Source organism: Helicoverpa armigera, chromosome 8 (genome assembly GCF_030705265.1).
Source record: "Helicoverpa armigera isolate CAAS_96S chromosome 8, ASM3070526v1, whole genome shotgun sequence".
Lineage (NCBI taxonomy): Eukaryota > Metazoa > Arthropoda > Insecta > Lepidoptera > Noctuidae > Helicoverpa > Helicoverpa armigera.
This window is the reverse complement of record NC_087127.1, coordinates 1,930,331-1,943,516: the sequence shown is the minus strand read 5'-3', so window position 1 is coordinate 1,943,516 and position 13,186 is coordinate 1,930,331. Positions and strand designations below refer to the sequence as shown.

Here is a 13,186-nt window from a genome sequence, read left to right as displayed (position 1 = left end):
TCAACCGAGTCAAAGGCCTTCTCATAGTCCACAAATGCTAGACACAGGGGCTGATTATACTCTTCGGTCTTCTGTATAATCTGCCGCACTGTGTGGATGTGGTCTATGGTGCCGTATCCGCTCCGAAACCCAGCCTGCTCCGGTGGTTGGAATTCGTCGAGTCTTCGCGCAAGTCGGTTCGTGATCACTCTTGAGAACAGCTTATAGACGTGGCTTAGGAGGGAAATGGGTCGATAGTTCTTCAACTGGGTTTTGTCTCCCTTTTTGAAGAACAGGACGACAACACTCCTACTCCACGGCTCTGGAGTTCTCCCTTCAAACAGGACGGCATTAAAAAGCTTCTGGAGCTCCCCCAGTACGGGCTTACCTCCTGCTTTTAAAAGCTCTGTTGTAATGCCATCCTCGCCAGGGCTTTTCCATTTTGAGCTGTCTCAGAGCGATCTCGATTTCGCCACTGCTGACTTCTGGCAGGTCTTCGGTGAAATGGCGTGTTAATGTGGCTCTAGAATCCTCATTTCCGGGATCAGGTCGAGATGCATGCGATGCGTATAACCGGCCATAGAAATTTTCCACTTCCGAAAGGACTGCCGGCACCGAAGAAACGACTTCTCCACTTGTTGTGGTCAGCTTCGTCAAGTGGCTTCTTCCAAGAGATTGTACGAACACCTTTGACCCCCGATTCAGCTCAATTGCTCTTTCAATGGCAAGAGTATTGGAGCACCGGAGGTCGCGTCGTACGTGCTTGTTGATCTCTTGGTTTAGAGCCCGCTTAGCTGACGAAGTGACAGGCGGGTTTTCACGTCGTTTCTTCATAAGCCCTAATGTCTCTTCCGAAAGCTTTGATTTCTTGCCCTTACGCTGCATGTTACAGAATCTCGAACCTTCCTCCCTGAGGATCCGAACCACATATTCGTGGTTCTGGTTAACGTCTGTTGTGGTTTCCACGGCGGCAAATCGGTTCTCCAAATTTGACTGGAACGTTTCGGATCCTGTCATGGTTTGGAGCAGTGTTGGTCGGAGCCTGGCCTTCATCAGACGGAAACGTTCGGCCTTGAAGTTGATATTCAGAGAGCCTCGGACAAGTCGGTGATCGCTACCGGTATTAAACCTATTGATCACGGAGACGTCTCTGAATATGTGCTTCTTGTTCGTCATGATGAAGTCAATCTCATTTTTAGTCATAGTGTCGGGGCTTTGCCACGTCCACTTCCTTTGGGGCTGCTTTTTGAGAAAGGAGTTCATCAAAAAGAGCCCCTCGCGTTCGAGGAAGTTGACGAGCATTTGCCCCCTATGATTCCTGCTTCCAAATCCATGGGATCCTACTGCCGATTCGCCGCAAATCTGTACTCCCACTTTAGCGTTAAAGTCCCCCATGACAACGGTGTAATGGGTCTTTGTAGTGAAGTGGAGGGCCCTTGATATATCATCAAACATATCCTCCACTTCATCGTCTGAATGTGTCGAGGTCGGTGCGTACACTTGCACTACCTTGAGGCTATACCTGTCGGTAAGCTTTATGATAAGGTACGCTACCCTGTTCGACACACTAGACACCTCCACAACGTTATCAGCTAGGGACTTATTAACCAGAAACCCAACGCCACCTTGGGATTGTTGGTCTCCCTCTCGGAAGTACATTAGGTGACCTGATTCGAGGGTTATGGTGTCCTCCCCCTCTCTTCGAACTTCACATAACCCTAATATGTGCCACCTAATCTTCCCAAGTTCCACCTCGAGTTGCGCCAGATGCGAGTCAAGCCGTAGCGTGCGGCCGTTGTACGTCGCCAGAGTCAGTTTTGTTAGGTGGCCTCCCGTAACCCGGAGATTCTTCGCACCCCCTGCCCCGCCGTAACCACGGTCGCCACCGTGACCGGGAATAGCGGGACTGCCGGGAACTAGGGGCCGTGGCTTTTTTGTGCTGCTCATGGAGGTATTTAGCCTACTGCTATCACGCTGGCCAGACGGGTTGATAGAGGGTTTTTTTTTCGAGTTTTCCTTCTCTCGCACTGGTGTTCGGTGCAATTGTCTCCATTAGTCGACTTCTACGACACCCACTGGAAGAAGGGGTAGCGACATATGTATTCTTAAGCCGTCGCTACACGGCTAGCCGTCGCTACACGGCTCATACATACATGGTGATAAAATTACATTTTATTTTCGTAGATATAATCCAACCATTTAACTAATCTCATAACTAGTAGAAGTTTTCAATGGCTATAGCTGCGGTACGCAAAGAGAGATAGTAGGTTTTCATCAGTCTGAAAGACCACCCCTTAATCTTGGGGAAATCTACTTAGCGCACCATACTTTTTATTTGCAAAAAGAATACACAATGCAAAGGCAAGGCACATATTATTTAAAGCAATACGTAACTAACGTATTTTTTTTGTTATCACTAAACAATCAACTGTGGTGCTGTGGTACTTACCCAACTATGACCCACAGGTCCTGTTGAACTACCCTCATTCTGTCGAGGTAAGTAGACCAGTCTACAATATCAGTGTACAAATATCGACTGATATTCGCTGTCGTGGGCTCGATTCTTGGTTGATTCACTATCGTCCTCTTTAATTCTTCAAAACTGAAAAAAAAAATAACACAATATCTTATTATGTCCATGTTGCAGAGGTAATGATATATCCTTACATATGTACGAAAGAAACTGCCCTTTCATACTTAAAGATTTTCAGCTAAACCCGTACAAGTTTTCTGCCGCGTATAAACCCGGAAAATTCGCTGGGTTTCCCCGGTTCAACGGATCTTACGCATATACATCCGATAACCGCGATCCCAAATAACTGAACCAGCGGCCGAAAGTGCCACGCATGTATGTCATGTATGAGTCCCAAAATCCTCTAGTGTAAAAGGGCTCTTCAGTAAAAAACCTGGCATACTAAGTTTCGTTTTAAACATCCTACATTGAAACGTTCATTTGCATATATATTTATACAATAAAAACATGTCGACTGGGAGCGTACCCAAGAGGCTGGCAGCATTACGTCGTTGGATGGCCATGCTGATCCTTTGTCCGAGGTAATAGCCAGCCTTTTGGTCAACCAGCCACCGAGATAGATCTTTATAAAACGATTAATACTCACAACATTAAAACTTCATTCAACTCTTTGACCTCCTTAACAATTTTCTCTGTCTCCAAATACTGTATGGTAGACTTCAGACTATCTCTCCCGGAGTCAAGGTGTGTTTGTATACTGCTTATTACTATGGAGTCCAGCTTTTCAATGCTCAGGTAGTAAGAGTGCGTTGTGAGGGCGAGAGACAACTCCTCACGGGATCTGAGGAGGTCGGAGCACGCTGATAACTGCCTGGAAATTTAGATGAGTTAAGTTAAATTCATCATCTCCTTACCCTCGGTCCCAATTTTATTTGAGGGTCGGCGCTGTATGTAAGTTACGATTTTTTGTTAGATAATCTTTGAATAATATCATGATGACCATAGCATTCATTAATGTTAGTAGATTTTGTATACATGATGGTTCTTGGCTGTATGTGTTCAAATGAAGGCAAATAAGAAGATACCGTTGTAACTTTTCATTTATAATTTACTTTCTAAGCATATCGAAACATCTAAACGGGTGAGGTAGTGTATTAATAGATCTAAAGTGAATATTAAAGCCCTTTATCTATATTTTTTCTGATTATATCTGCATCACACTGCATGCCCAGCACGGTGAGTATAGGCAGGCAGGCTGTGGGTAGGCCTTTTTCCAGTGCATTTTTTAGGGCTGTGATGAATATGTTTTGTCCTAATTAATCTAAGAGCAATATTTAAACCGTGCAAAATTCTGCAGCTTAGATGCTTTTTTTACCTGCATAAATAGGGAAAACTTGAATGTTTTCCTTTAATATGCTAGTTTTGACCACAAAAATGTATCAGAGACTCAAGACAATGTTTCACATGTTAATATTTGAGGATCATTTCCTCAAATGACTTAAGGCCAAAGTCTACTTAAAACATAAACTTTAGTTTTCTTAAAATAATTCAAACAAATTAATAATTAATGGATAGGTAATTGAAAGTCACCGTAGAACATTTTCAATACAAAATATTCAGTGAAACTGACATGGAAAAATATTAAGTAGGGAAGACTGAAGGTGTAAGTACTATGTGATATAGGCAAAAAAGAAGTCGATCTTTTTTGCCAGTGTGAGATTTTCAAGGTTAAGTTACTGTTGATGAGAATTTTGTGGAAGACATTAAAATATTTTTGCGAAAATATCAAACTTCTAGCTTTTATCATGCAAATAAGTTTGCGAGTTTTGACAAATATCTCATGTAATCATATCATTTGAAGTTATAAATAACATCGTATTCAAAGAATATTTTATCCTACGAGTGTATGTAATAACTTCCTGAGGTTTTTCACACGAGGCAACATAAAGGGATCTTTAACAATGTGACCTCGCCTCTATTACAATTTTATGGGTGCTCAAGCTATCTAATAATAAAGTTTTCAAATAAACTCAGTCGATCGTTTTTGTTATATCGTGATATTGTTTCATTTGGGAATGTCGAAAAGTATTTCTAATTAAAATACTTTTATTTTAATATGCTCTAGGAATTAACTCATACATACATATTTCTAACTTCGAAAAATATCGTTGAATTATATTTATTTCTTTTACTTATATGTAATCGTGGAGAAAAAACTTTTCCAAACCATTTTTTTTCAATAGAAAGATCGATTAAAGATACTGCGTTTTTTTGGAATTACCTAATATTTCGTGGCTATTTTATTAGACCTAATTGTCATTCATTGCTTAGGTATCTTTTGTACGCATTGAAGCAGGCAATACCTAACCTTTTGAAAATCAATGTGAGAATGCAGGAAGCCCTATATAGACTGACATTATACAGCTTATGACATAGGTTCTTCTTCTTATCGAGAAGCCCTATATAAACCGACATTATACAGCTTATGATAAAGGTTATATTCTTCTTCTTATCGAGTGAGCTGCAATTTTAATCACTTAACAAGCCCAAATGTCAGAGCTTCCTCAAATTCGCCTGACGGCCACTGCTGTAGAATACGGCCACTGAGGTAAAATTATAATTATGTGTTGTTAATAAGAAAAATATATTTCTATAAGTAAAAAGTACGTACGTCTTACCTCCAAAGCGATGAGGTGGTTGTCTTAACATTCTTAGCAACGTTCAGCAGTAGTAACGTATTTATATCTTCATATATTCTCGTCCTTTTAAACGCCTCTGCTTTCAAATTTCTGTAAATTTGAAAAACCACGTGAATAGTATAGCTATTTTCTCAGTGTCTTTTTCAATTGCATACAATAGGCATAGTGAATTTAAAATTCCATTATGTACTACTCTATGTCCTCCATTATCTACTACCCATATGTACTGCCTCTATGTACTCCATTATGTACTGCCCCTTATGTACTACATTATGTACTGCCCCTATGTACTCCATTATGTACTACCCCTATATACATTATGTACCACCCCTATGTACTCCATTATGTACTGTATCATTTGTAACAGATTTATTGGAAACTATAACAACAGCTATGCGTATATTCCTTTTCTACCTAATGATGTAAGATCTTATCTCTCCTCGATCGTTCCCTCAATGCTGAGGATCGTGACTCCTTTTTATTTCGTCAACCAGTTGTCTCCATCGGTTACGTTCCGTTGCTTGGTGTAGTGCAGTGCTGACAGATATCTCCAGTTCCTCCGATATCTGGTCTGACCACCGTTTGGGACTTCTACCTCTAGGTCTTTTGCCTTCAATTTTTCCTGTTACCATCAGGCGTTCCAAGTTGTTAGTGTCTCTGCGAGCAACGTGGCCGAAATACCGTACTATTCGCTGCAAGCAGGTAGTGGATAAGCGTTTTGTCTTTTCTAGCTTTAGTTGTTGTAGAATGGATACATTTGTGCGGAAGGCTGTCCATGGTATCTGCAGCATACGGCGCCAACACCACATCTCAAAAGCGTCGATTCTCAGCCTGTCGGCAGCTTTAAAAGTCCACGTTTCCGCACCATATAATGCGATGGAAAAGACAAGAGTGCGGACCAGATGTATTTTGGTCCGATATCTGATGTTTCGGTCCTTCCAGACTTTGTTCAACTGGGTCATCGCTGTCTTTGCCATGCCAATTCGCCTACGTATTTCAGGTTCGCTACTTCCCTTATTTGTTATTAACGAGCCAAGGTATTGGAACTGGTTTACGGTCTCGTAGTCTTGTAGGATATCAGTGCGTTGAATAGTGTCAAATCGATCAACGATCATGAGCTTGGTCTTAGATTTGTTAATTGCAAGTCCCATTTCCAGACTGGCTGTTTCTAAACGACGCAGCAGCTCCGCCATTTCGTTTTCGGATGATGCGAAAAGGGTGGTATCGTCTGCATATCTCAGATTAGATATCTTGACTCCACCTATCTTTATGCCACCCTCCCAGTCTTCTAGCGTTTGACGCATAATGTGTTCTCCGTAAATATTAAAGAGTATAGGAGAGCTTATGCATCCCTGACGAACGAAGATCTTATACATATTTTCTTTAAAGACTTCAGTAAATGTAAAGAATTTCCAATCGACATTTCACCTCCCTAAAATCCGGGAATATACGCACCCTTTGTGTGAAGTCCGCATTGCGTATAGTGATTACCGCCCTAGCCCTACGATGTAATTTCATTTGACATTTATTATGTACGTATGTCAAATGATATTGAATTCCTTAGGCAAATTGCAATGATTATTTCTAAAACAAATAATATAATAGGTGAATCGATGTATGAAACAATCCTAGTTGTTTTGAAGTAATGCGTATTTCTATCTTTGCATAATTCTGGAGATTCCTATACAAACCTCCATTTTGTATTTCAAACTATAGCCATATATAGCATAATCAAAAGAACTAAAAACATGTGATGGCCTCATAAATACTAAATGAATACTTACTTGATATTTATGAGATCTTCCCTAAAGTGGCTGCATGGAAAACAGTACAAGTTTTATTTATTTGAATGTTCTATAAAGGTAAATTTATGTTTAATTTTATTACAACAGATTATCCACCCATTGTATGTAGACTAAACGACAGTTGACTCGATCGATAGCAAAAAAAAATATTTTTATCTTGATTCCAATCAAAGTTTTCAGACGGTGAAATACCAGATTTCTTGTAAATTGAATACTACCCGTCATCTTTATACTGATTTCTAAGCACAAACATACTACCGGATGACTAAATGTTTTCTGTGTATTTTTTTACAGAATTACTCATCTAAACTCATACTCATGTCTGCATAAAATATTTCCAAGCCTACGGAATATTCCATTCAATAGAACCGCTTGAAATAAACACACAATCCCAAAAAAGGCGATTCAGTTATAACGCAAAGCTAATTTAAGAAATGACGTTGGTAGAAAGAGTATTGTTTGTACATTTATAAAAACCGGCAAGTGCGAGTCGGATTCGTACATGAAGGGTTCCGTACCATTATTTATAAAACCGCATATACCTTGCCGTTATCGATATCGAGCAAAAATGAGCAAAAAAATCAGGTTTGTTGTATGGGAGCCCCCCCAAATAATTATTGTATTATAGTTTTCAGTATTTGTTGTTATAGTGGCAACAGAAATACATCATCTGTGAAAATTTCAACTCTCTAACACGGTTCATGAGATACAGCCTGGTGACAGACGCACGGACGGTCGGACGGACGCGGATAGAGGAGCGAAAACAATAGGGTCCCGTTTTACCCTTTATGTACGGAACCCGAAAAATGAAAATAATTCACCCAAGACTATAATATTCGAATCGAACCCAATAATCTCTGTCTTTTCCCTCGTATCTAGAACGCGTATGAATTAAGTCAAATCAAACGGTTGGTAAAACCTGTTCTGCACCTGAAACCGCAGCTGCGCAATTGTAATGACTCAAGTCCCCTTTATTAGTAAACATTTTGACTTCAATAGAATACGAAAATACTCATAATACAATCAAAAAAACATAAAACATTCCATTCTCAGTATTGGACCACACTATAATTAAATTATAATATTTGACATACTATTACTTAATAATAATTTATTGACGTCTACAATTAGAATTATTACGAATTGCTCCAATACAGTCATTGCTATGGAATGCCCAATACTCAGTTGCGTAATTTAATAAGCTGAGGGAAATTTCATAGAAGCATTTACCGCATTCCTATATAGTATTATAATAAAATTATCTGCATTTTTCACCGTTAAGTGGCTGCTGTCATATCTTAGTGCCATTACGTACTTCGTATTAATAAATTGGACTTTGAGACTCCATCTGGTCAAATTAACCAAAGCAGCAAGTAAGCCACAGATTATTAATTTATTCTTTGGCATTTAGAAAGTCATGAACAGTCATCAACCCTTTACTAACTGGTTCGAGGAGGTCACATAGGCATCAACTATGTTGGGGTTGGCTTCCAGTCTAACCGGATGTAGCTGAGTACCAGTGCTTTCTGACTATCCGTAACGACTGCCAAGGATGTTACCTTGAAAACGCACTAGTGCCTACGAGCGATTGTCCACTAGCTAGTCAAAATGAATAAAATATATGTACTTCCTTAAACAACATACTAACTGTGCTAAAAATAAACTCAAGCCGACCACAGAACGAAAGTTACACGGAAAAACATAATATTTTCCAAGAATTGTCTGTCCAAGAATGATGTAAGTATTACTATTTTAAACTGTAGCCTAAGAAAACCGCTAACTTGAATGGAATATATCCAATGACTAATCCTCAGTTGAATCTCTAAAGTTGCCTTTTTCATATAAAACTCAGAAAATACTTAAAAACGAGTCAGGTCTTAGGTGAGTAAAATAAAATTAGCTGATTGGAGGAAGAAGTAATAGGTACTTAACTTACTATAGTGTCATCAAATGGTCCTGAATGTCAGGAACACTGGTGAACTGGTCAGCTATCGTCACGAACGCCCTCTGCAGAACCGTTCTGAAATCAATGTGAAACCGAATAGTATGATAGCCATAGATTTAGGATCTGACTGTCGTTTGATAGATCGGAAATGCGTGACAGATATGGTATGGACCCAAAAAACTAACACTATAGTGGCCTGTAGCGAATTTTAGCTTCATTAAAAATCTATTTACTATTCTATATTTATGGTGAAAACCATTAGGTGCAGAAAGTCTGAGAACGCTTGCACTTAACAAGTCTTTTTTTTTAATCTTAAATTACGATTCACAAGAAAAAGCAGCGAAGACAGATTAACTGACTGAGCGTCTTAGTAACAGAGTCCCGTAATATATAAAACACTCGAAATATATAAAACATAGTGAAACGCAATTTCACAGCCTTGGGACATGATGGAAGGTTTTTGCAAATACCCATGAATCCATTTAGCGATAAGACTGCCCATGTGTTTCTAAACTTTTTAATATTTTATTTTTTTTTGTAATAAAGAATCTATAGAAGTTACAAAAACCACACTGAGAGACATCACTTGCACAAAACATTGGTTGAGATACCACCCACTAGTCATCTCTCGCCGAACAGAAACACAATGTACTCAAAATACCTAAGTCCCTGTGGTAAAAATAGGTACCTTATAGCATGCCTACTGCCGGGACAACAAACTATAGTCGCATAATGAATTACCTATTATTTGTGTACAAGTCATTTATTTATGAATGACACAATTGGAATATACACTGTTTGTGTTTTTTGGAAATCTATGCATGCATAAACAGAGTGACAAATAGTTTTCTACAGCTACTTATTTATTGAACGAATAACTTTATATTTATTAACCTATAAGTTCCGAAAATGACGTAAATAATAATATTTTTGTTTGTCAGAGTACAAAAAACAAAGTTGTTTGTCGCGTATGGTCGCGTACCAACGTGAGTTATTATGTTCCACGTGAAAAGATATGTTTTTATTTTGTTTGATTATAATAATTTTAGCTTTTGACAGCTACTGCCGTGTTCCTTGCTTTTTTTTATATATTATCAGTGTTTGTGTACCTACACAGTTGATGAATCAAGAAAAAAAATAGAACAATCTAGTAACCGAAATTTATTTTTCGGAATCTAATGCTTTTACATAGTTCTAAATTAACGCCCCAGTTTATCTTAGCTTTTCTATTATAGTAGCATTTGGCAATTATATCTCGCGATATATTAGACTTGATGGCCTACATCCAAAATTAGATTATTCTTAAAGCGGCTCTTGATGGGATAATGGGATGACAAATTACCTTTAGAATTGATTTAGTAGAAGCTCATATAAATAAATACATAAATAGCTAAGTATATCTAGCTTATATTATTTTTCTCAAACATTCCTGTTACACACAGCAAAAAAAATCAGTTTCTTGTTTTCTGACATATGTTTTGTAATACATATATTGTGTAATGGTAAGATAAAATCAACACATGTCTTGTTAACTCAGACCCGTCATAAATCACGCACAGCGAAAAAGAACAATAACAATAACAGATTTATTCGCGAAAAATAAAACTACAATGTGATTAATCCGTTCTTAGTACGCAGATTAATGATTCGAGGCCCGGCCATTCAATGGGTTTCCCAAATGCATATTTACTTACGAGTTTTCCCTGTTATACCTATGTACGCAACTAGATAGCCTAAGCCTAAATAGGTAAATAGTGGTTTTCAGTATTTACCTATTTACGCAGTACGCATAGTTTGTTCAAATCATGAATTTCAACCTCTACCTCCTTAGCCGAGAGTCGTATTTTAATTATTTCAGTTACTTATGTAGATATACTCTGAACAAACACACAATGCAAGGAAAACCTTGCATTCATTTTGTGGTTAATTAATAATGACTTTATTGGGGCCTAATTTCCGTATTCGGGTAAAAGTGTTGCAAATAAAATCAGCAGTGCATAACAAACAAACAAACGAATATTTTGAAAAAAAAATGTACTTATACCGGACTAAGACAATTTTTAATCTACATATGCTAATATGAGATAGGTGATCTATACTAATAATGATTAAACGTTTTACTTGTACCCCAAAGGCTCCGAAACTTCTAAACCGATTACACTGTTACCAAAAAACATAATATATCTCTACATAGGCTATATTTTTATTTATTTTATCCCAGTAGGGGTAGTAATTCCTACGGGATGCGAGTGAAAACTACTATTTATACATACTTATAATAACAGCTAGTAATAAACTTAAGTTATAAGTAGTAATAAAACTTACACTTCTATTGTTGATGATTTGAGGAGATAATCACTGATGATATGTCTCTCGTCTTGCAAACTGATGATCAAGTCTCCCATGGACAGAATTGTGTCTACCTGAACAAACAAAATAAGGACATTTAGTAAGCATTTCATGAATAAGCAGAAATAATGTAAAATTTAAATTATTTGTACTTATAGAACTATTTTGCGACATTAATTTTAGTTATTTAATTATTTATGAAGACTGGCTCAAATCTTTTTATGTTATTGTCTCTACTATATAAATAAGATGAATACTTAGTAGGTACATAAATTTGGTATAAATAAGTATATCTTAAACTAATCTATTTATCTATCTATTTCTATGGAAGGGCTATACAACAACCGAATTTCTAGCTACTATAGAGACCTTTTGATTTTATGACTTTGTGTTTTATTTCCTTACCTCAGTATCCAGATAGAGCGAGGAGTCTAACGTCTGTGAAAGCTGCGCCATATTGGAGCAGTTCTGGATGAGCAGGGCGACGTGAGGAACGAAGCAAACGATCAGCATCTGCAGTAAGAAGATCCTGCGACCCCGTCTGCAACAAATTCACTTTATACTTCATTTTCTTTCCGATCCTTTATCACATCAACTTAATGCCGTCCAGACTGATTGAGCTGTTTTCCCCAAGGAAATCAGCCAGTTGTGCAGGACATATTATTATAGTGCAATGTACAGGTTCAGGTTTTTTATGAAGGAATTGTTAAGCAATTTCCTAATAAAATAATGTTTTTCAAATTAGAAATACCTAAGGCTCAAAAGCTCATCGACAGCATATATTTTATGTCCGTTTTTTCTTAAAATTATTATTAACTTTAAATTCATAGAGAATAACAGTTTTAAGTTTCAATCGTTTCAACCGATATCCTAAAAGATATTACGTGTGTAAAATCACTGCTGTGATGTTGGGCTTGCCAACCTTCCGACAGGCAGGGTCCTTAGGTGTTGATGAGGGTAGACGTGTTAATAAAACAACAGAACTACATGTCTAGGTATAGTCAAGGCAACCAATACCTACTAAGAAGTGCACCCCTTTATTGAGTATACTACGCTATTTATACAAAGGAAAAGCTACGTGCTTATCTTAACTAATTATTATCTTATTAAATATCTTATTCTGTACGAGGCATTCCTATCGTCTACTTATCTTAACATTATCAATACTAACTAATCACTACGTGATCATAGACCACACCACATCACCCTTCCAAAGGAAAAAAAAAATAAATGCATACTTTTTTTTTTTTTTACCTTTTACAATATAACTTAGTCCTATTTTTATGCACTACTTTATCTACATTCGACTTATCCTTAATTACAACATTTGGTGATTCATCCTTGACAACCACAAACGGTCCGTCATATACACAATCTAATTTGGTACCCGTTTCATTTTTAATTAACACCAAATCACCTTCTTTATAAGTTATTGGATTTATATTTCTATCATAACACTCTTTCCTCAATATTTTACTAGCTACTAAATTTTGTTTAGCATCAGCTTGAGCTCTTTGTAATCGATACTTAAATTCTAAAGGGTAATTATCAAAATTATACAATGGTTCAACACTTGCTCCTTGTAAATTACTTGGTAATCTGCATATCTTTCCGAAAACTAATTCATAAGGTGTATACTTGGTTACGGTATTAACTGTTGTATTATATGAAAAACACCAATACGGAATCCAAGAACTCCATGATGTTGTACTGTTATTTGTTTGTATTCTCAAATATGCACCTAAAGTTTTATGAACGTTTTCTAACGATCCTATACTTTCGTGATGATACGCTGTTGATGTTGTTTTCCTGATTCCCAAGATACTACATAATTCTACCATAACTTTTGAAATAAATTCAGAACCCCTATCTGTCGCAATGCCTTCTGGTATTCCATAACTTAAAATAAAATTTTCTGCTAAAACTCTTGCTACCT

The 13,186-nt window shown here is 37.4% G+C and overlaps 1 protein-coding gene across 2 annotated transcripts in view; it reads right to left on the bottom strand.

Moving 5' to 3' along the window:
- The window catches only part of LOC110383342 (uncharacterized), a 105,805-nt gene that overhangs the window by 30,221 nt on the left and 62,398 nt on the right, over nt 1–13,186 (bottom strand). Inside the window, exons 3-9 of one of the 2 annotated variants that reach the window (XM_021344123.3) lie at nt 11,656–11,791; nt 11,227–11,324; nt 8,893–8,976; nt 6,936–6,965; nt 5,131–5,241; nt 3,099–3,323; nt 2,429–2,581 (exon numbers count right to left, since the gene is read on the bottom strand). In XM_021344123.3, coding sequence (XP_021199798.3) covers nt 2,429–2,581; nt 3,099–3,323; nt 5,131–5,241; nt 6,936–6,965; nt 8,893–8,976; nt 11,227–11,324; nt 11,656–11,791 — 837 coding nt within the window. Of the gene's footprint in view, nt 1–2,428; nt 2,582–3,098; nt 3,324–5,130; nt 5,242–6,935; nt 6,966–8,892; nt 8,977–11,226; nt 11,325–11,655; nt 11,806–13,186 lie in introns of both variants that reach the window. The other variant, XM_049837971.2, reaches the window with a different exon arrangement.